Source organism: Phlebotomus argentipes, unplaced genomic scaffold (genome assembly GCF_947086385.1).
Source record: "Phlebotomus argentipes unplaced genomic scaffold, Phlebotomus argentipes genome assembly scaffold_4, whole genome shotgun sequence".
Classification (NCBI taxonomy): Eukaryota; Metazoa; Arthropoda; class Insecta; order Diptera; family Psychodidae; genus Phlebotomus; species Phlebotomus argentipes.
In genome coordinates, this window is record NW_026776174.1 from 7724873 (window position 1) to 7749271 (window position 24399).

At 36.9% G+C, this 24399-nt stretch overlaps 1 protein-coding gene across 2 annotated transcripts; it reads left to right on the top strand.

Annotated features, from left to right (window-relative positions):
- Window positions 1-2667: 2667 nt before the first annotated feature.
- Window positions 2668-22764, top strand: LOC132258191 (tyrosine-protein phosphatase 99A). 2 transcript variants are annotated; one of them, XM_059755345.1, is made up of 12 exons: window positions 6071-6200; window positions 8560-8876; window positions 9374-9577; window positions 9710-9990; window positions 10133-10249; window positions 10347-10486; window positions 12609-12898; window positions 13194-13534; window positions 14646-15074; window positions 17200-17496; window positions 20329-20597; window positions 21714-22764. In XM_059755345.1, exons 2-12 carry the CDS (start codon window positions 8705-8707, stop codon window positions 22144-22146), a joined length of 2973 nt encoding a protein of 990 aa, XP_059611328.1. In that variant the 5' UTR covers window positions 6071-6200; window positions 8560-8704; the 3' UTR covers window positions 22147-22764. The 2 variants fall into 2 exon arrangements, with proteins under 2 accessions (XP_059611329.1, XP_059611328.1); XM_059755346.1 differs by lacking the exons at window positions 6071-6200; window positions 8560-8876 and adding an exon at window positions 2668-2851.
- Window positions 22765-24399: the final 1635 nt, after the last annotated feature.

Below are 24399 nucleotides of genomic sequence, written 5' to 3' on the forward strand. Positions count from 1 at the left end.
CCGCCGACCTCACAGCTGACCTCCCCGAGAAAATGGCAGAAATCTCGGTTCATTGGTCGTATATGCCGTATAAATGTTAGTTACAGAAAGAACTGAGAGTTATGGTTAATACAGTATTACTAATATTCGTTTTATATATTTACTACGTTTCTTTTATTTGGCCAGGAAAATCAACTAGGTTTTATAAATGCCATGGCATTTATAACGCGTAGTTAATTTTCAATGATCTGGAAAGAATTACGGCATAAAAACGTGAGTTTATTAACTACGGCGTAGTTGATTTCTCGCAATTTTATCACAAATTCGAGAAACATTGTGATATTCATAACGCCGTAGTTGATTTTTCGTGAAAAAGATTACGTTTGAAGAAGCTTCGTTAGATTTACAATGTATTACGGCGTTATTGCGACGTAGTTAATCGCATCATTCGTTGTTTTTCGCTGAGTGTGAAGAGGCTAGGAGTGGAGAGAGCAGGACCAACTTTCAAGAACCATTTTCTAGATTGAATTTTCTTACTAACATGCTCGACTTTCCGCCACTTCACACTATGAGCCTTTTTATCCCGCCGCATTGGAGAGGATTTTTTAATCTAATTTTTGCGAAAAAAGGAGAAAAAAAACCCTTTCGACATGCATGGACTTTGCCCGAAGCGCATTATTATGGCATATCCTTGAGCTGTACTTACGAGAAGTACATCTATTGTACGAGATACTCGCCCACAGTTGGCTTTTTTCCTTGCCATCCCTTCTGGAGACATGACAAGGGAGAAAATGTGGAATCGTTTCCACCTGGTTAGACACTATGCCGCTGCTGATACTGTCGAGTATTTTAACGAATCCATTTTTTATATCCACCAAAGGGTTTCTAATCTCGGTTTTGAGTGTCACAGCATATTGCATCATTATGAAAATGTGTTGATTCCATTTATTATGCAATTTCTTCTTCTTGTTCCTCGTTATTCCCGAAAAAATCTTACTTAGCGAAGAATAGGTTAGGAATAATACTTACGAACTTGATTTTAATTTGATTCAAAGTCGCCTAGATGGCGCAGGATTAGCAAAGTTAGACATTTTCTTAATTATTTCGCGTAGAAAAATCGTATTTTATTGTAATTCTAGGTTATGTAAGTGATTTAAAGCAGATTCTGACGGTGAAATAACCCTCAAAATCATCTATTCTGTGTTTAAGTTGGGAGTTTTTCTTGTTTTCTTGGTACAAATTTAAGAATTTATGTTGGAAAAATTTTAGATTGATTATATTACAATAAATATCAGCTTAAAAGCCTAAACATAACCTTAAAAATGTCACTTCAGCCTTGAAAAATGTCTATTTGCTTATTAAGCCTTAATTAAGCCTCAAATATTTACAAATTTGCACGTTTGAGATTCATAACCTCACAATTTCCGTTAGAAATTTCCTAATCATTTAATTTGTCACGTAAAAATTCTGGAATATTTATGGTGAAAACACAGCATTTGTAATTTGTAATTTGTCCGCGATCATCTCTTTCTTCCCCTCGCGTTTCGTGTATTTTCCTTCCTACTCTGTCAGCGTCCGACTCTGACATGTCGAGACAGCCACTGTGCGAGTAGGAAGGAAAATACACGAAACGCGTGGGGAAGAAAGAGATGATCGCGGACAAATTACAAATTACAAATGCTGTGTTTTCACCATTAAGATTCAGCTCTTGCATTCTGAATTCTAAGATTTTTAAGTGTTTTTTTAACGTTTTGAGACGTAAAAATAACATAGATTAGACTGATAAGTTAAAAAGAGGGAAAAATTGTGTTATTCTTTATTCAATTATTAAATTATTCCTGAAATAACTGCAATAAATTCATGTGTTTTTTCGGTTAGATTATTCTACTTATTCTACGAATTTTTGTAAATAATTACAACTGAATCTCTGCATCTCTGACCAAGTGACACTGCATCTCCAACATAAGCAACCCCTTGATAACCACTGTACATATCACAAGCACTTGGGACCGCCACCACATAAAACTCGCACTAAAAAGCTATCCAATGAGAATTTAGCGAATCACTGAAAGTGGGGTAGAGACACATAAGACTCCTGGTTCGTGTTGCAATGGAATTGAGAACAATAAATTAACATAAATCACAGCTCGCGAGTGCTTTTTGCCTCTCACCCACCTTTTTAATGTGTGTGTACAGACAAATATAGCCTCAGGATAAAACACCAAATACAGACAGTGATTTAGCACAAAATTCCCTATTTTAAGTGTTGCACACCAACCTGGGAAATTTGCGCAAGGGTAATTTTTCTCCATGTTTTTCCATCCGAAATTTCGACAAAATTTAATGATAAATTCACTATTTATGTTAATTTCTCCAACCCATGTAACACAGTTCCGACTGGAAAACCTGTTGCAACAATAGCCCACAATACATCGGCCACCTCAATATACATTTCCTGGAAACCTCCGCCGGCCGACACAATTTTGGGCGAATTTTTAGGATATAGAATTACATATCGCCCTCGCGATAAAAATACCGACGATATCAAGGAAATATACATCCGGGACAGCAGTGTGGAGGTATGAATCAATTTATTTATGCCATGTCATTGTCCCAACAGGAAAAGCACCCCCGGAGCTTGAATATAATGAAACAACCCCTCAAAATTAACTATAATACCTTAAATGTATATAACAATATCTAATCTCCCTTCTTTTTTTCTCCCCTTTTTCACGCACGCTTTCCATCCGCATTCAGAGCCATGAAATTCACGATTTGGACACTTACACGCAATATCTGGTCTCCATACAAGTCTTCAACCCTGAAGGCCCTGGTCCAGCCACCACAGTCCTCGTCATGACGGACGAAGGAGGTAAGGAATCATAATCCCTTCTCTCTCAAAATTATGAATACATTCATGAGCAAATATCCACTGAATTTCAAACATTTCCAACCCGAGCCTAAGACGCATGAGAAAAATAAAGTCAGACTTGTGAAAGAGCTTCTCTATTTCTATAAAGAATTACAATTAGCAAAACAAGAGTTGAAACTTCCTTAAAGATTTGCCTTATAATTACTCGCGTGAAAATGATGCACAATATTTCGACAAGAAAAAGGCAAAATCGACATTATTTCAGTAGAGTAAATTACAATTATTTTCTATAAATTTCCGGTGATATAATTATTATTAATTTTTAAATTACTTTGTTCATATTTCCTGAACAGTTCGTAAAAAGCATTTTCCTGTAAATTCCGTTTAGAGTTTATTGGATTTTGAGATTTTTCTGCGAATAATGACTGTGTGAAGTGCTTTTTCAAATAGAATTTACAATTTGACTGATTTTTCATGGAAATTCATTGATTTTATCCAGAATTTCGAAGTATTCACTAACATTTATTTTCATTTTTGATATTTTCACCATATAAAATTATGCCCAACAAATGTCCATGAATGTAATTGATTGAAAGTGTATTTAAGGATGCAAAATAGCTAAAAAAAAAAGTAATAAAAGCACAGGAAAAATATCAATTTATGTGAATCTCTGAATTAATTCGATGAGTGAATCGAAAACGAATAAAAGTCAAAATCATCGTTTTACGCGAGTTGAAAATTTTGCATTAATTAACCAAATTTACTTCAAAACACCTTCCAATCGTTCGTTAAAGTGCAAATATTGATCTGTTATAATTATATTGTAAATATTTCAGTTGATTTTATTGGTATTTATTGGAATTTTTGACTAAAATATGACAAAATTAATAGAGAATCTAAAAATATTGCTTTCACCTTTCAGTAGATTTAATATTTCTCCTTTGATTCTCTCAAAAATTGCCTTTCAATACCGTAAAGAACGAAAAGTGCAGCGAAAACTATCGAAACTCAAGTTTTCTACTAATTTTCTACACACAGATTATAAGATAAATCCAAGGATAAATATGATTTCTTACCTTTTGTGCCGTTCAACTTTAGTTTTATATTCTTCAGACGTTGTAGAAGAAATCAAGATTCTCTGATAGTTTTCGAGAAACTCGTCGATTTATAATCTTGTTTTCCTCACAATAATTGCATTTTCATGGCGTTTAGTTTCTACGTTCATATCTATTTACATGCTTGTGATATAAAAATCAATGGACATAAATTGTGTTGTTTAATGGAAATGTAGACACTTCAATCAGTATTGAATTGATTTTGGAGGTTAATTGAAGATGATTGTGGTTTAACCTTGCAAGCAATTCAGTTTGTTTTATGGAAAAGTTTGACTGAGTTATTATCATAAATACGGATATTGGAATGAAAGTATTGATTTAATAATTAAATGTGAACTCGATATATTTACACTTGATGGGGAAAATATAATAGCAGAATTATGCTTTAATCCAACCTCTTCACATTGAAAATGCGCATCAATAACTGCACTCGTTGCACTTGGGAAAATTGTGTGATGAAATTCTTCTGTGGCTTCAGGATTGTATTGAGTTTTAATGTTAAATTATTGAACAATGAACACCTGGATTTGGATTAATTAGTTGTTTCAAAGTACCAACGAGAGGTGAAACTGACATGTTGTTTACGAGTTACGTGCTCAGTTCATAAATAAAAGTTTATTACCTTCTCCTATTTGGAGGCAAGTAGCGTGATTCTGCAAATAATGCGACGACACCTTTTGGTAATCTCAAGTTTAGGGACTTAAGGCGAAGAGGAAACGAAGTGCAGCAACTTTTCCACACTACTGAATTACTCAATTAGTATTTATTGGACTTATAATAATCTGGCAATGATAACACTGTATTTTCATCACGATGATTATATTGCAAGATGTTCGAGAGTTGCTTGAGTTGGAGAAAAGTGGTTTTCATTCAATCCATTCTTAATTCAAACTTATGTTTATGAAATCATCTAGACTGAAAGACTTGTAGACTTGAAATCGTGATGTCTCGGGTTCGATTCTCCTTCAATTGTGCTTTTTTTCACAACTCTTTTTCACTTCTCTTTCCTTTTTCGAGTACTTTTCTTCACTAAGTATGATTTTCTCTTGAAGAATTATCTCTCATAACTCTATCTGACGGTCGGAATTGCTTTTTTTGAGAAAGAGAGAAAGTTTTTTTCCCTTAAACATTCTCTTTAATCTTTTAATGTCTATTCACGAGCTAGAAACTTCTCACAGAAACTCGTTTTAAAGCCTAAAATGTTATTTTCTGCCCTTTTTCCACAATACTCGTTTGGAAAGCCGCTAATATCGCATTTTCACGTCCTCTTCCTTCGCAAATCTGCTTTCATAAGTTCGAATCCAGCTCGCGGCAAACTTTTTCACATATTTTCCTGTTTTGGCCTTTTTAAATGCCACAATTTTACCAAGAAGCTGAATTCAGGCGTCGGTGGACGCAAACTACTCACCCAAAAGCATTTTCTTATGAGCGATTAATACATATATTCTATATATTTATTACGGGTAAAATAATTCGTCCATTCCGCACTTGAGTAATCTTCGATGTCTAAAAAATTTCACAAATTCTTTCTAAAATGATGAAGTTTCATACACAACACATATTTTTTCAGACGTGATGAAGAGTAATGATTCCTCCTTTCTTTCTATATTACAAGGACATGACAAATAAAAGAATCCAATATTCTGATGCAAGATGAATTCACAATGAGTTCAGAAAAAAAAACACATGCCTCAACATGTAATTTATCGAAATTCAATAGCTTCTTGCTTCATCAAGAAGTACATCAATCAAGGACTGGGCTGCCCTTGTTGACCACTCGGCGATTGTTGGCGAATTGAGCGTCGTGTAGGGAATTACCTTGCCTCGTGCATTTTTCTACACCTCATCCTCACTTCGCTGTGGAGGAGTTCGGCTCAATATAAATGAAATCCCAGTTGAGATAATTAATTTTGAAGGAATTTCATTAATTAAGCTTTTCGCCGACAATTTATGAGACTATGATGGAGCTTTCAAAAGCCATTTTGCTCTTGGGCGAAAGCAAACGAGCGAGACAAGCAGATGAGCATCAGCATGACTATTCATCTCGCTCACTCGCTGTATTTTCTGTCGGCGATTCGCGAGCAACTTCAGTCGATTCTCGGGAGGCTTGAGATAGTGTGCTGAATCAATCAATGAAATCCTATTTTCCGCCTTGTTTTGGGTGATTTTTAGTGAATTCACACAAGAATACCACCTCGATAGCACGCGAATATGATACACATATAGTTTATAAGGTGATTCCATTGAGTCGGTGAGCAGCATTTGCTCTGGTTTGCAGTGAAAATCCGGAGGCTTTGTGTTCTTGTTCTCCCTCTTCGTATTGATTTCCTTTATGGCTCGCTGTGGACAATCAACAGTGAATATTTACCGTGACCGCCTCATGTGTGCATCCACAGTGACCCGGTGGTGTCCTTTTTGCGGCATTTCACCCCATTTTCACCGCCCGAGGGAGTGCTAATTCCGGAAAAATGCCGATCTCAGAGATTTTTCTTCATGTCGCCATTGCGTTTGCGTTGTGTTGAATCTGTGTCTCTCTCGCCCTCTCTCGCACATTCGCTCAATTGTGCCTGCCATTGGGCTATCTGTCGCACTCGCACAGCCGGGCGGTGCGTCGCCCTGTCCCGCTCGCGCATCGCCCATTGCAGGAATAATATCGAATTTGGTAAATGAACGAATTACACACTGAACCAATTAGCAGCGCGGCTATTAAAACTGTGGGGATTTGACGTGGTGTGCAACCCTCGATGGGGTTTTCGTCTGACGAACCACCCAACTGCTGTGGCAGTCATTAATTATCAAAATGATCTTTTTCACTCCTGCAATCGCAATTAATCTGAGTGTCAATTTAAATTTCGGCTCCAGGACGCGCGCGTGACTTGGAGTCCCTCTCGCGGCGTGAGGACGACCGAGAGAGGGAGAGAGAGAGATGGATGACTCGTGAGGCCCCACAAAAATTGTAGGGGCCGAAAAAATGTTTGATTGAAAAAACCCTCACGAATTGAAACAATTCGTTCATTTCGGGATGTATCCAATTATTCAGCAAGCACCCATTGAATTGAATGAAATGCAAGCAAAATATGTGGAGTGGCGAGAAGAGAATCTGGGGATGTGGGGACAACGCAGGCTTATTTGCAAATAAAATTGAATTATACAGAATAGCGGTGGAGAGAAGATGAGAATGGCTCTTCCCCATTGCCACACAAAATCAATATTGTGACCCGGAGAATTGTGGTTGGGATGTGCGGATAAAAATTCTTCCACAAGCTTTATTAAAAAGTTTTTGGGCTTTTTTGCGCCCCTGCCCAAGTTTAGATATTCGCCAGAGAGCCTCTGAAAGCGAGAGAGATTGCCAGAATGGCGAAATGCTCCCGAATAGGGCATAAGTTTCACTGGGGTCTGAATAAATATGCACACAGCATCACTGCCGGCACGTAGAAAAATGAGAGAAATTTACCGCGTATTCATACTGTAAACATCTGTCGGAGTTTTATTATAAATCAATAAAAAAAATCGTATAATAATTTAGTAAAACTGTTCCAAATCATCTCGGAACATTTTTTCGGTTCATAAGGAGAATAGAATCGTGTTTAAAAGGATGCTTAAATTAAATTTGATGATAATTGTAGTGCCACACATGATGAAAATGTCCTGAAAGTCTCTTGCAAATGCAGACAATTTAAGTTGTGATCACTTTTGCATAATTTTTCGTATATATTTGTGGTCACATTTCCTATAATTATGCGTCTTTATATTTCCTAAAGTGTTGGTATTCTAAGCTTCAACCAAAGGGGGAGATAATATGCCTTAAATCTGTACATCACTTACTTAGGAGAGCATAACACCTCATTGCGAGACAAAGCCTTCTCCATTAAAGGATATATCTAGACAATTTTTTGTTTTACGGTAGCAGATTGTCAGCTTGCCAACCAACCATAAGTGGTTCTAACGCCCACCTTTATATACACAGGAACAGAGCGCAAGACAATTTCAGTGAAGCGTATGTTTCAGCTGGAAAATTCAACAGCAACCGCTTGAGCTGCTCTAATTTGCCATTGAAAGACTTAATTTTTGCAGTCTGCTGTGTTCGAATATTTGTAGTCGGTGGGATTCAAACACACGACTGTAACATCAAGAGTCAAACGTGTTGACCATTGAACACTTCCAGACCCATTAATTTGTAGTCAGTTTCCACATTTATTCCTAAATGAAAATGAATATCTTGAGTTTCTATCCTATATTTTTGTAAGAATCCGTTTGAAACCGCGTTTTTGGGTATTTTTTCCGAACATAACCTAAAAATATTGTTAAAATATCTTTAAAAATTCCTTTTGAAAGCTTTCTAGATCACAGTACAGATCAGTACACCACTTCAGACTATATTATCTCCTCCTTGGCTTCGACAGAAACTAAATTCAATAAGGATAATCAATTCCTCTATCGCTTTATGAATAGTTTTTCCACATGCCGCTGCATTAACACTGCAAACCAATATCCTTAATGCTGATAATAAGAGTTCAATAGTGCTTATTATCATGCAAAAGTTATGGATTTGACTAATGGAAAAGTCACCAACAACTTTCTTATGATATACAGGAATTCTCATAGCGCCATCGTTAATTCACTCACCACACATAAACAGCACACAAATCTTGCTGCATAGCATTTAGTGGAGTTTGTGAAGAGGAAATAGTGGAGAGAGAGATCAGTGGAGTGTCTGAGGAGAGAAGCACATCGTAAAATGAGAGCTATCGGTGTGATTTTTATTGCACGCATTTTTATTGTGTTGATAGTTGCTAATAGTGTGATTTCCACATCAATTCCAACAACAACGGACACCACACTCACTGATGACGAGGTGGAAACAACAACAATCATTCCAACACACACCACAGACGATGATGATGTTTTTGGTAAATATTTAAAGTGTGTGTGGTCACAAGAAAAAAAGATGTAATTTATCGCGCGCGCGGGAAGATTGAGGAAAAGTTTTCATCAACTTTTTCCCTCGCGCAAAAACTGCGCGCGGAGATACATAAAAATTTCCTTATCGCACATGGGCAAGTCCGTGTGTACATATTGGCCTGTGCGCACTCAAGAAGCCAACAAACACATGTGGAGGAATTTCGTTTTCTATGTAAATGATATTTCGGAGTGGATAAAATAAGACAATACATATGGAGTGGATGATTCACATGCTTTCCACTCTCTTGCAACTCTTTTCGCCCGACAATCGCCAAAGTGAGGGTTTTTCACAAGACTATTAATCTAATGGTGTTGAGAGTTGAGATCCTCAACCACTCTTTATGCGTCCACCACAGTGAGAGAATTTGATGCCATTCACACTGTGTAAGAGGTTGATTTTGGATGGATGGAGAAATTAATGAGGGTATTTCTGTTAATTGTCCAGTTCCAAGCAAACCACTCAATTTGACGGTGCTGGAGGTCACTTCGACGACGATAAAATTGTCCTGGCGTATTCCGGAGCACACAAATGGCGCCATTACGGGCTACCAGGTCTACTATGAGCACTCCAATCAGACATTCTCAGGCCCAATCTTGAGGGTGGACTCCTCCACGAGTTCCTACATACAATATATTCTGCCCAATTTGAGTAAGTTCACCGTGTGTTCACCGGCCAATCTCAACTCTCTGTCGCTTCTGTTTTGGGCGGGGTGGCAAGAGTTGGTGGTGGGATTGCTTAGTCGCAGATGAAACTGAAAATGTTAATCAAATCAATTTCCAGAGCCATTCACGGAGTATAAAATATATGTTCAGGCACTAACATGGAAGCACATAGGAAATAGATCGGATATTGTGACGCAGAGAACGGATATTAGTGGACCCAGTCCACCGGAAGTTGTGAATCTCACGTGTCTGGCACAAGACGTGATATCTTTCCACTGGAAGCGACCACTGGAGTACCATCATTCAATTGATTGGTACATCATTAGCTACAGGGCGGAGGATGATCCTGATTTTCAGGAGTTCTCCATCAATTCAACGGCAAAAATAACTGAATCATCGGTAGGTTTTTCGCTCTCAAATCACTGCGGTGAATTCCACCGTAGAAAGAACAGAGTTAAAAGTTGACCACTAATTGAATTACAACACAATCCTCAACTCATATGTGTCCATTTGTCGCTCTTTTCTTTCTTTTCTTTCGCAGATGAAGCTGCCAAATTTACCCACAAACACAGTCTATGAGATCAAAGTGCGAGCTGCCTCTGTGAGTGCAATAAATCCAAGAAACATCATTCCAGGAGCATTTTCCGATCCCAAAAGGGTGAGTTTAAAACCCCAAAGAGATTGTCTCATGTTTCTTGCATGAATTCACCCACTGATTTCATTTATCTCTCTCTCTCTCTCACCCCCGCGAACAGATCCACTTGCAACCGGGCTGCGAGAAAATGCAACCACTGCCGAGACAAGTTGCCAACAATTACAATTTCGTTATCACAATTGTAATAGTTTTTTGCTGCTTCATATTCTTTCTGAGTGTCGTTGCTCTCGTGCTGTGGAGGTAAATTCACTATTTACACATTTAACATTGGCCATAGAGCATATCTAAATGGCATTCTTGTGTAGTATTAACAAGAGGAGAGGCAGAAAAATATGTATGTAGAGAATGTTATATTCCTAGAGTGCGCGACATCGAGGGTAGCCATGGGAAAAGCTCGTAATTTATAGCAATTTCAAACACAGTGTTGTAATTTATTAGAATCGCAGCCATGTCCAATTACTTTCTCACTTATCAGTTAACTGGAATTCTTATATCGCTCAAATATTTTGGCAGTTTTCTGTGCTTGGAGAACAGCAATGTAATTTGTAATCACTCAACAACCTTAACTTCGTCAAAATCGACTAAAAAGTGGGCAGAAAGGCGTATTAAGAAGGGATTTGATGAATATGCGTGCTTTGTCCGTCCGTCTGTCCGTAGTTCAAGATATTGATATGTAGTTTCAGAGCTGATTCATGAGCGGATTGGATTGTCTTCCATTGACAAGTATTGTTTTTACGGTGGCAGATTGTCAGTTTGTCGACCAACCATAAGTGATTCTAAACCTCATCTTATATACAGGGACAGAGCGCAAGACAATTCCAGTGAAGTGTATGTTTCAGCTGGAACATTCAACAGCAACGACCATATGAGCGCTGCTTTTTGCCATAGAAAGACTTTTTTGCACTCTGTTGTGTTCAAATTTGTGCAATCGGTGGGATTTGAACTCATGACTGTCGCATTGGGAGTCAAGCGCGTTGACCAACCACCCATAATTTTGACTTTGAACACCGCTTGGGGCGCTAATATCGCAAAAACGGTTTTCTAAAATTTAAAGCGATATAACTTGAAGACAAGGCGATGCATTTTCTTTAAATTTTAGTAAATTGTAGCAGAGATCAAGTCCTTTCCAACGAATCATTAATTATGAGGATTGATATTATAGGAGCAGAGATATAGGGGGTTAAAGTTTACACCTTTACCGACCCTTATCTCCACTGTTTATCGACCGATTTCAATCATCTCTTCACTAAAAGACATGTCTCGACGTCCTTTAGTAGGCTACATCCACAATTACCGCCATATTGATTTAAGTTTGAATGTCTGCATCTCGGCAATTAGATAGAATTAGTTAGAATTCTGCCGAATTCACGGTTCACGGGGACGAACAGGCTTTTGCCTCAAATCGAGTTTGCCATACTTCCAGCTCTCGTCTCCGTGAGCGAAGCAACGCGTTGAACTCACTATTTTTTCATTAAAAAGTAGGTATTTTTGAATGGTTCATGCATTCTCTGCTTCCCTCAATTAATTGCACTGCACTTTATTGTAAAATCTAATGAGGCGGAGTAATTGAAAATTCCACGAAGCATTAAACTTTTTGATATTACAAGAAGAACCGAAAATTAAATTGAGCGCATGTGTAGTTTTTGTTGTATTTTCTCCCAACTGCAATCTTTCAATTTATCATTATTTGAATTGTTGAGGGAAAATTAATCTGTCTGCTGGTTGTTTATCGTTATGTTATATGGGTAAAAAAAAGAAGAAGGAACACTTATCAGACTTGCGATAAGATACACAAACTAATTTAATTTTGTTCCGTCTTTGTCGCTCTCGACAGGCTTTCTTTTGGGGCTTTTTTTGGGAACATTTAAAGCATAAATGTGCTTAACTATGGTTGTCATGTCTAATTAGTTTGCTACGTGGTGACCAATGGAGTGTGTTGAATTAAAATTTTGCTGTTTCCAAGCATTAAAACGACAATCGCGCGCGCGACAGAGAGAAAACTTTTGTGACATCGCGTGGCGGGTGTGAAAACTTTCCTTTTTGCCAATAGGGAATGCCAATAGAGTGTGAGAAGACAGAAAGAGGAGAAAAAGTTACAATTTACGCAATAAAGTATTTGTCCAATGATTTCTTTTCACCCGTCGCACTCGTGGGATAAAATGCGTAAATAATGTCAAGACGAAAGAGTGTTGAAATAACAAATTGGTTTACGTAAGTGGAAGGACGCGCGATTCCCAGGCTTTTGGGGATGAGGAGGCGAAGGAGTAGAAAACAGAAGGAGAGATGCTTGCCATTGGGAGATGCCTAATGTGCTGCCCTGCGTACTAATCCACTTTAAAACAATCAGGATTACTCGTTTTAGAAAATGCTTCCACGCCGCATACTACTATCTGGATGATCCTCCATGTCAGGGACAGACGGCGCTTTTAATCGACTGGGAGGCGCCGGTTGAGGTGGGTGGCGAGGTGAGGACTGTGGTGCCGGTGAATGAGTTTGCCAAGCATGTGGCGGAGTTGCACGCTGACGGAGACATTGGATTCAGCAAGGAGTATGAGTCGATTCAGAATGAATCGATAATGGACGACTTTCCATCTGAACATTCACAGCATCCGGAGAATAAAGGGAAAAATCGCTACTTAAATATTATAGCCTGTAAGTGGGTTCTATTCACTCCCCCCAGAACTTGCACACTCTATCATCCAAATCCCTCCATCTTGATGGAACCTTCCTGTAAATTTCACTTTATTGTTTTCCCTCGAACTTTTCTCTGCACGGAACTAATTTTCCCTCTTTCTCTCTGCTCCGAGTCTTCATGACTCGCCCTGCGTCTTGTGTTTTTCTTTTTTTTTCTTCCCTGAGACAATTGACTTGCGAGGGAGGGAAAAAGTTGCCGCATTGTGTGTGTGTGTGTATTTCTTTCTGACTTATGATGTGTGTCGCATTTCAGATGACCACAGTCGGGTCCATTTGCACCCGACGCCGGGACAAAAGAAGTCGATCGATTATATCAATGCGAACTTCATAGATGGCTACCACAAATCAAGGGCTTTCATCGGCACCCAGGGGCCATTGCCTGGTACATTCGATTGCTTCTGGCGAATGATATGGGAACAAAGAGTAGCTATTATAGTTATGATAACAAATTTAGTGGAGCGTGGTAGACGCAAATGTGATATGTATTGGCCAAAGGATGGAACAGAGACGTATGGCGTGATACAAGTGAAGCTACTTCAAGAGGACGTCATGGCGACATACACTGTTAGGACATTTCAAATTAAGCATCTAAAAGTGAGTATGAGATTCTCATCTCTCTCTCTATCCCTTCCGTCCTTTTTTTATTATCCCTTCTGAGCTGGACGAAGCCCGGCTCTGTCTGTAATCGCGCAAACAATCGAATATAGCAAATTCGACTAAAATGACAACAGGGAGAGCAAATATGACGAAATCTGTAGAAAAAAAGGGGGGTCAACTTTTTTGGTTTCCGTCCGTTGGTTAAACGGTAAAAGATATCGAAGTGTGGTTCTCACTGACAGACTTTGGTGATGTGAAATCCATCCCCTCATCCCTCTGTCCGCCATTTTGAATACATCTAAAACACACTTTCCTCATTTATTCAGCCCCTATAGCATGGATTGGGCCCAAATTCTAGTATGTTATAACTGGCTTCAAGACCTTTCCGACGAACCAGCACTTAAGGACCTATGTCGTTCCAGACTTTAGATAAAAGGGCTCAAATTTTAAACTTTAAATAACCATAACTCCGGTTCTAATTATTCGATTTGAATAATTTAAAGCTCATTAGAAAGATATCGTAAAATGCAATCTCTCACTTGAACATAATAACTTGATACAACTACCTCTTGGGGCGCTGAAGTCGAAAAAACGATTTTCAAAACTTTAAAATCAGCTATCTTGAAAACTAGACTGTGTATTTTCTTTAAATTTTAGTATAGTGTAGTACAGGCCAGGACGTCTCTAAAAATAGGTTATAACCTTTTATTGAAATAATAGAACCGAAGTTATTAATGTTTAAAGTTTTGATTTAGAATGTATTATAACTTCGGTTCAATTGATCTCATTTTAAAAATTTGAGGCTCATTGGAAAGTTTTAGCAAAAATCTACAACTTTTTAGAGCAATAGAAGATTGTCTGACCATTACTAGAGGCGCTGTTGTCAATAATAAAATTTCCAAAATTTTTGTTTCAAAGTCAAGCTATTCTGAAAGAAATTTTTGGATACTTTGATAGTCCAAATGGAGACAATGCCATAAAACTCGAGTTGTGGAGGTTTGAAATGTTTGGTGTAAAATCGTGTTGGTCACATTTCGAGTTAAGTTACCCATAAGCTATCCTTGGCGTTCGCTTATCACGTTCTTCTTCTCTTCTATCCCCTCTTAAGCAGTTGAAGCGAAAAAAGCAGGGATCCATTGAGAAAATTGTCTATCAGTACCACTACACGAATTGGCCTGACCACGGGACGCCCGATCATCCGCTGCCGGTGCTGAATTTCGTGAAGAAGTCCTCAGCGGCGAATCCACAAGACGCCGGCCCCATTGTTGTGCACTGCAGCGCTGGTGTGGGCAGAACCGGCACATACATTGTCCTCGATGCGATGCTGCGGCAAATTGAGCACAAAGGTGTGCTCAATGTGTTCAGCTTCTTGCGACACATTCGTGGACAGAGAAACTTCCTCGTGCAGACGGAGGAGCAGTACATTTTCATTCATGACGCCCTCGTGGAGGCCATTATGAGCGGTGAGACGAACATCAGACCCGACCAACTCATGGAGCAACTCAATGATTACAATTATCAGGCGTCGCAATTTAAGGTGAGTCTGCACTTTAATGCGCACTTTTTTTTTATTCTGATTTCCCAGATATGAAGTTAATGTCCCTATTCGACCGATAAAACTCTATTTAATGTTAATAACAATCGGTGCGTGAGTGATCGTTATTTGGCCGCAGCAAATAATTCTCCTTTATGAGCATCATTTTCTATAAATGTACACGATTTCTTCCTTACAACTTCTCACTCAGCGCATAGCGTCTAATTGTACACACACACGAGAACTCTGTTCTTCGCTCTTGAATTGAATTACTGACCTAATTCATCGGTGGTTTGTGTTTAAATGCAGAATAGTTTATGAATGGAGAGAGAGAGGGAATAGAAGTGATGTTAAAGCAGCAAGTTTAGCACATTTAATGCAGTAACACAGATTTTGAATGAGCTAGACGAGAATGCAATGCACTGCTGTGATCAAAACTGTTGCAAACTCATGAATGTTGAGAGCATAAAGGGCTTCACATAATGTATATAAAGTAAATTAAAGTTCAATTTAAGATTTATCAGATTTATTAGTATATAATTGAGTGCACTGAATACAATATTTTGAAATTCAATAAGGCAATTACATTGTCAAGGTCTATGGAATGAGAGGAGCAAAATGGGGTGGAATGAATACTTTTTCATGGAAATTGAAGCGAAAAAGAGGAAAATCACTTGACGATTTTTGACAAATATTTAAATATTGATTTTTACTTGTTAAAATTGATTCTTTCCTACAAAATATTGAAATAAATCAAATTGAAATTGAATATTAGATTATTTTCTCCATATATGGCCGCCAGAGGGCAACACAGTTGGCGTGGGGGACGCTAATAATATTGCATTTTTCTCTTAATTTTCTCTCATTTCTTACGCATTATCACACTTTTTGACTTTCTGGCGTGATCCTGGCCAGGAGAGAAGTAAATTTCAGCGTGAAAATTAAGCTTTTCGTGCAGAAAAAGCTCGGATTCATCATCAGTTGATCAAGTTTTATAGACATGTAGAAGTTCCGAATGTATTTCCCAAAGACAAGTTTGGGTTTGTGGTTTAACTTGTGATTTATAGTGGTTGACATATTATTTGGAAGCGTTTGAACTCTCCACTATGCTAAAGATTATGAATTTTTCCAATTTCAGTGTATAAAATAGTCTTTTCCGATATTTATTTGCCACTAAATTTTGCTCAAAGTTAGTTACATAACCTAGAAAAGGAATGTGATTTTATTGAAGAAAAAAATAGTATAAAAAATTTGAAAGTGACTCTTAAACGCTTAATTATTGCAACTATTCAAGCATTTCCGCTTCTAAACACTTTAAAAAGAAATTATTAAATAAAATGATTGAAAATTGCATGGAATATTCACAATTTAAACAAAGTTATTTGTCTGAAGTCGCATGTGATTTTCTCCTTGGAAGTAAATCTTCTTAAAGAGTAGATTTAAAGTAGGTTTCTATTTTTGTTGAAATTCAATGTTTGTGAAAATAAAGCTTTTCTTCTGAGAAATTGCCTTATTGTCTTGTCTTTAATATTATTGTTAAGCAATATATATTGTTGAATTAAATTTTGCCTCTTCAGCACATCTCTTTTGTTGTGTGATTGTGGAAAAGGGAGTAAATTCAAATTGCAAACAGCACACATTTGCGCATTTCATCTGTATTTTCACATATGTGAGGAGTGAATTGATAAAGTACCTGTGCAACAAGATAGTTCTTTACATTATATAATGGCTAATATAATGCATTGAAAATAAGTGTAACATGAACATAAAGGGGAATTTTCAATGATAATGTATTATCCTAGAGTGGTTTACAAAAGGGGATGATTTAATTCATTCAAAGAGCGTTGCTTTAATAATGCGCTTGAAAAATATAATTCGCATTATAATATCCCGAAGCACACAATGGACCTTCTGAGTGGGAATGGGGACGGATTTTCTCCAATTACAAAGTCACTCTTTCTCTCTCTGTCTAGAGTAATCTTTTTAAGGTCTTTCTGCCTTGCATCTGACTTAATCTGAATAGAGAGAAACAATTAAAGACTGTGAAAGCTGTGAAATATCTTCCCTTTTCAGCTGCCATTCAAATATTTACCCTAACAATCTTCCTGACTTTGTGTCCTTCTTGCAGTTAATAACGTCCTTCCAGCCGAAAGATGTGAATATTGCATCCGCCATCAAGGCGGCCAACGGCGGAAAGAACAGGAGTGGATTGCTGCCGCTGGAGGGCAGTCGTGTGCACTTGACGCCGAAGCCGGGAGTCGATGGGAGTGACTACATTAATGCTACGTGGTTCCACGGATTCCGGCGGCTACGTGACTTCATCGTGACACAGCATCCGCTCACGTCAACCATTCGGGACTTCTGGCAAATGATCTGGGATCACAACGCACAAACGATAGTATTACTCTCGTCAATAGATGATACAGTAAGTGTTAATTTGCATAGCAGAGTGATGTCTTCCTTTGTCATTCCCTCAAGTGAATTAATGCTCCTTTTGCCAATTAATTGAATTGAACACAATTTGTACGTCAAATCGAGCGCTGAACAAATGCAAGTTGACTATTAATTCGAAATAGTCGCTTCTTCAGACAGAATTTATCACGTGTTTGACATTCTGACGCTGAAACAGAGAGGAAAAATGAATTATTCGTCGCTAAAGTTCAAATCGACGGGTGCCTCGATAACTATCAAAAGTAAGAGCGAGTTGAAAATTTAGCGCAGATAAAGCTGCGAAATTTGCCAAATTTACTTCAAAACGCCTTCAAATCGTCCGTTAAAGTGCAAATATTGCTCTGTATTTATTATTTTGTAAATATTTCAGTTGATTTTATTGGTATTTATTGAAATTTTTGCCTAAAATATGGCAAAATTCATAGAAACACTGAAAAGATGATTTTGAATGGTTTTCGAGTCGATTTTATCCCAAGAAAAATTTTAAAATCAATTTTTTATACTTAAAGTTTTTCTTTAAAGTTTTCAAGTGAAAAGATGTAAAAGATATGAGAAATATTCATTCAAATTCTAAAAAACATTTTAGGACAATTCTGATTATCTAAAATTATTTTCTAAAAGGTGTTTTATGCGTTTGACTGCAATTTCTGAGATATTTTTCTTAGAAAAATTGTGCAGCGTAATGATTATTCGTAAAACATGACAATTTTCTCCATTTGTGCTTTTTAAATAAATAAGATTTTTTTTACTATTACCAGTTTTCGATTCAATCGTTAACGAAATTAATATTTCGTCTATTCATTGGCAAAATAAATTATTTTGCTAATAACAAAATACTCTTGATGAATACAAAAGCTGCATAACTAATTGCACTACTAATTTCAGGATCAGTTTTCATCAACACTAATGAATTCACTGGTTGTTTTTTGCTTTAAACATAAAAATCAGGAAATTCATTTCGCGATTGTCCCGGTTTTAAAGCCCAGTGAAATTGTTTTTCATCGACAAATAATAAACTATCATTGAATTATTGAATACTTTTTTGCCCAGTGCATTTTGTGAAACTGCATGAAAAGTCCGAGTTGTGCATATCAGAGACAATTTGATAACATATTTTATGTGGCAGCAATGAATTTGGGCTCTTCTCGTGCCAAATGCCCAGGAGTTGAGTAATTGCACGTTCTCCAAAATGCTCATTCACTATGTGCATACATAGCGGATATCAGAGTGGGTTTGTGGTAAATTTTAAACGCCATTGTTAAAGTTTCATGATATTCAGTTTCTGTTTTATATCTCAAATTTGTCTACCGGCGCTCGCAGGCATCAAACCATTCTCTTTGAGAGTTGAAGCAAAGTGTAGCTGAAATTGTATTACAAGAAGACCGGAAAGGGAAAGAGCGCTTTGTGATTTAAGTAATATTAAGCAGGATATTAAGTGTGCATTAGCTTTAATCAATGGGCAAAAACTTTACATTTTTCGAACAGTAATTTTGTGTACAAACTTTAAAGAACACATTTTTACTTCTTCAAGAGTCTCTCGAAGCTTTCTTGATACGTTATACCTGAATTAAGAGTCGTTGCAACTTTATTTTCATATCATTCTAAATAAGCTGTCAAAAATATGAATTCATAAAACTGCGTTGCAAGATTGTGATTTATAACATTTACGAAAGCGGGGAATTTATTTTCTACGAGATATGAAACGATTTAAACATTGACACTTGAAGTCAATTCATATTTCGTCGCGGAAAAGCAAGAAAAGCCAGAAAATTCACAAGAAAACCGAGGAAATAGACAGTAATGATGTTTATAGGTTGATTAGAATAGATTGATTGAATTTATCTGTCAATTTATGCACTTTTCAGTGCGTCAAATTGAGGTTATGTGTTTCTGGGCATCATTTCCAAGGAAACTAATTGGTTTTCCAAATCATTTGTAGCTTTTTGCGTTAAAAATAAACTTCGGTAATCGCCGAAAAACCCTGGAAGTTCCTTGAAATCAGTTTGTGAGGAATACTGAAAAATACGATTCACTAACACTGAAGAACATTTCCTTACGTTAACGTGGAAAAAGATGAGCAGAAACTGGGTGAAAGTTAGAGTATTCTACCATATAAAAGTCTCTTTAAATGACAGCTCAAAAGTAGCCGGAAAGAAATGGCATTTTGACAGCAGAAATTCATATTAAATAAACTCCTAACTTCGCCTTGCATCTCCATTTCATTCGTCTTCCATTCGTACTTTACACTAGCGCCGTCTGGCGGTCGCTAATATAAACTATGAAAAGCGTAAAGTTGCAACCTGGATTCGTAAATTTTACGAAATCTGTAAAATTGCAACGACTCCTTAGTCACAAAAAGTTGTTTATTTTGCAAATGATGCCAAATGAACAATTTTAGTATTTATTAAAGCAATTCCAGAGAAAATGCGAAGGATAGAATAGAATGTTTAATATTATTCTAGGCACAAATGGTGAAGCGTAAATTCAGTTGTTTGAGTTTTCAGCGCAAAAATGCTGAACGAGAGAAATAGATTTTATGAGGGGTTTATTTTTCGCAATATCTGTGCCAGTCAATGTTGCGCGAAAAAAGCTATTTTCAGACAGCTTCAACGTTAATTAATTTATGAGAATTCTTCCCTGTTGTATGATCCAATATTCAGAACAATTCAAATCACTTCAGATGATTGACTTCTCTGTGGAAACGTTTTATACTGGGTGAATGAAAAAGTGCATCAGAAATATCAATCTAAATTTGCAGAAATAGCATGAAATATATTTCTTTCTTTTTTTCTTGTGTATTTTGCAGAATTTTCCACAATTTTGGCCCAATGACGATGATTCAATTGAAACTGATAGTTATCGTATAAAATTCCTGTCGGAGCACAATTGCAACGATTATATTAATCGTGAATTTGTAATGCAGTCCATACAAGATGATTATGAGCTCAACACCAAAATGCTCCACTGTCCCACGTGGCCGGACCTGATGACTCCCGCTGGCATTTTCGATTTCATCGTCAAAGTGCACGAGAGAGGCTCGGAGTACAGAAATGGGCCGATTGTTGTTGTAGATAGGTAAATTGATAAAATTTTAATCATAATGTGTGCAGAGCAGCAATATTATATAGCTGAGATTTACATCACAACTAATATCTGTAATCACGCAAAAAATCGAACCTCGCAAAATCCACTCAGGTAACCCTAAAATGACGAAAATATGGGGGGGGGGTCACTTTTTTCCGTGTCTTTCGTTCCGTCGTGACAAACGGGCTTGTGGGGCCGAAACGGTAAGAGATATCGACATGTGCTTTGCGGCAAAGGTATGCCGTGGTAATGAAGATTTTTTTTATCAAATCCAACCTTCCACCCCTCTGTCCGCCATTTTGAATACCCTAATAATACACTTTCCTCAATTGTTCAGCCTCTATGGCATAAATCGGGCTCAAATTCTGGTATGTTATAACTGACCTCAAGATCTCGCCAACAAGTTGTTACTTTTGGGGTCATATTCATTAGGGGCGGAGATATGAAAGGTCAAAGTTCACACCTTTACCGGCCTGTATCTCCGTTGTTTATCAACCAATTTCGATAATCTCTTCACCAAAAGACGTGTCTCGACGTCCTTAAGTAGGCTGCACTCGCAAAGAGTCTGTGACGTCATAACAAAAGCCGCCATTTTGAAAAACCTTTCAACGCCTGTATCTCGGCAAATCTGTTGTGTATTTTGATGAGATTTTAGTATGTTGTTGTCCAGGTCAGGACGTCTCTAAAAACAGGTTTTAGCTTTTTTATGGATGCAACAGAACCGGAGTTATGATGGTTTAAAGTTTTATTTTAAATACACTTTTACGTTGGTTCTATTTACCCGATTTTAATGGTTTTGGGCTCGTTGGAAAGGTTTTGCCAAACTCTACGACTATATAGAACAACAGAAGTTCATCAGACCACTGCCAGAGGCGCTTATTTGAGATGACTTCTTAAGTATTTTGATAGTCCAGATTGAGACGTTTCCAAAATGGGATCAAAGACTTTTCTGTCGAAGCCATAGAACCAGAGTTATAACTGTTTGAATTTCAGGAGTTGGATTTTCCTAGATTTCCATACTTTCTTTCCTTCTAACTAAATCGAGTTGGCACACTCGCGGCTTGTGCTTATCTGGATTTTTTGATAATTTGATGAATCATTGGACAGATACGGCGGAGCACAGGCGGCAATATTCTGCATTGTGACCTCACTGGCGATGCAGCTGGAGTACGATTCCACGGCGAACATCTACACATATGCCAAATTGTACCACAACAAGAGACCAGGGATTTGGACGACGGCGGAGGAGGTGAAGCAGATCTATCGGATATTGACGTATCTGCCCAGTGATTTGCAATTATTAAAATGCACAGCATTGCGAACGGAGTTTGAGGAAGTGACAACGGCCACGCCGGATTTGTACAGTAAAATATGCAGCAATGGAAATATCAGCTCAGCACTGCACACATCCAATTCCCTGACAAACACCAATGTCACATCTGTTCCCGCGTCCAATGGCAATGTTGCCAAGCCTGAAATTATAGAGGACTCTGAGGAAATGATCATACCAAATAATGATGATGACAAAGCGGATGTTTAAAACATTGGAAGGTGGAAAGTAAAATAAAAAAAAGCGCGTGGGGAAATTCAACAGAGCGCGAGCAAACAGAGGTAAAAACAATTATTCACCCTTAGGGTGTAAATATATAAATATGAATAAACTATTGTAATTAAACATGAATGTAATTTAGATGAGAAGAAAAGTATATAGTTAAAAAATACTCTACTTTGCAAGACTGGATTTTATACAATTTTTTATATTAAAAAAGGAATTTATAATATAATTTGTCGAATTATCACAGTTTTAAAGCAGAAAAAAACTTCTCTGAGTTGTATAAAAAGGGCCAATTTGCATTTCTAAAACATCCTCTCAAACACAAGCATTTCACACACACTTTTGCATCACAATGAAAAGTCAAGCAACACTTCAGCAAGAAAAAAAATTCACTTCATCACCTTTTTCTTTCACCTCCGGCCAAATGAGGAGGAAAAATTCCGCCATAGTCATTCCAAATGAGAAAAAAGAGAAACTTTTCTAATTTCCATTTTTTCATGGTTAATTTGCCTACCTTGAAAACACACACACAAACCCATGGAAAATATGAATCAAAACGAAGAAACTGTGATAATTTGATCCTTCCCAGTGTAAGTGTAAGAAGGAAGAAGATGAGAAAAAAATTGAGAAATGATAAAAAAAAACATTAGACAAACAAAATATTTTCATTTATTACATGAATATATAATATAAATGTGATTACATAATTAGATATTAAGTACAATGAAGTATATTTTTAATTTATTTAAGTGCAAAAAAAGAACGTGTAAATTTTGAAAAGAGAAATGATTAGAGAGAAAGTAGTTTGATAGAAATCCAAAGTAAATTGTAACAGTGTAGCATAGAAGGATGAGAATAAATAGTGTTTTACTATTCATCAAGATATTAAAGTGGGGATTGACAATTAGAGAGCATAAAGAAGAATTGTTGATAAAAAAAAATATTCTAGTTGAACACAAACATAAAAAGATGAAGATGTAGATTTGAGAATAAAAGGCGCAAAAAAAACCACAAGCAGAAATCGGTTTAGAGAGAGAGAAAGAGAAAGAATTTATATTGGGTATATTTTCATTTGCGAAGAAGAAGATAATTTTCCCCCAGAATAGAAGAAAATGTGTGGCAAGAAATGAAGCTGTTTAGGAAGAATTCACAGTTTAAGTGTGTTATCTTTGTACGCTACTAAACTCCGAAGCGAGATGAATCACATAAATAATACATAACTTCACCATATAATATATAACCATTATAATATATACGTAAAAAGATTAATGTTGAAGAAGATATTGTAATTAACTGTGAAGACTTTTTTTTCTTATTTTACAAACTCTAGAGGAGGACAAAGGAGGGAAAAGTGCAGCCATTAACTCTTCACCAACAAACTACACAGCATTTAACCTGTGTTTTTCTTTTCATTCTAAATGTGGTGTTTGTGAGCGCCTGAATTTCTCTTTTTTTTTGGTTTTGTGAAACATTCATGAAATGCACACATTTTGTGCAGAAAAATGTAAATAAAGTGAGAGAATAAAAAGCGGAAAAGATGTGTTGAAAAATAACTCTGATTGCAAACATTTTCATAATCGTTGTGAATAAAAAAAAGTAATCAGATTCTGCATTTACAACTTCAACTGTTCTATAAATTCTACTTTACACACTTTTTTTTGCATTTCTCGATCTTCCATTGCTTTTATTTACTCTTAATCTAAGAGAATGTCTCAAATTTATACACAAAAATTCGTTCTTCTGTACTTTGAAATTATTGGAACAATTTCCAGTCAAACACAGCCCTTGTTATGCTCGCTAAAACAGTGTTTTGTGTTTTAAGCGATTCCATAATGTGTAAGAGAGGAAAAATTGTGAAATTTGTCAAAACTATGAATATTCAAGTTTATAATTAATAAATCCGTGATAAATATAATTTACTGAGAACATAATTCATGTTCATGCTTGAAAATTAGAGCCACAATTGCAGATTGATTCATCTTGGCAAGATATTCTTGGATATTCTGCACATTCCGATCAGAGGTTGTGTTAAAATAACACATTCAGGCGATACAAGATGGTTTAACCTGTGTCGTCAACGAATCGCCAAGCAAATGCGTGTGTTAAACCAATATAACACATTTTTAACATTTTGTGTGTGACTGAGAATTGCTCCATATATTTATTTCACCTTTGGGAAAACCTTTAATTGACAAAGTTTCATTCAGTGCGCACAGCATTCATTTGTGAAATGCAATA

What these genes read in the sequence shown, in the direction of transcription:
- LOC132258191 (XM_059755345.1), top strand. Translation starts at nt 8,705, where the DNA reads ATGAGAGCTATCGGTGTGATTTTTATTGCACGCATTTTTATTGTGTTG. An exon ending in TTCAAATTAAGCATCTAAAA is followed by an intron (nt 13,535 to 14,645) that starts GTGAGTATGAGA and finishes TCCCCTCTTAAG; the next exon opens with CAGTTGAAGCGAAAAAAGCA. An exon ending in ATCAGGCGTCGCAATTTAAG is followed by an intron (nt 15,075 to 17,199) that starts GTGAGTCTGCAC and finishes TCCTTCTTGCAG; the next exon opens with TTAATAACGTCCTTCCAGCC.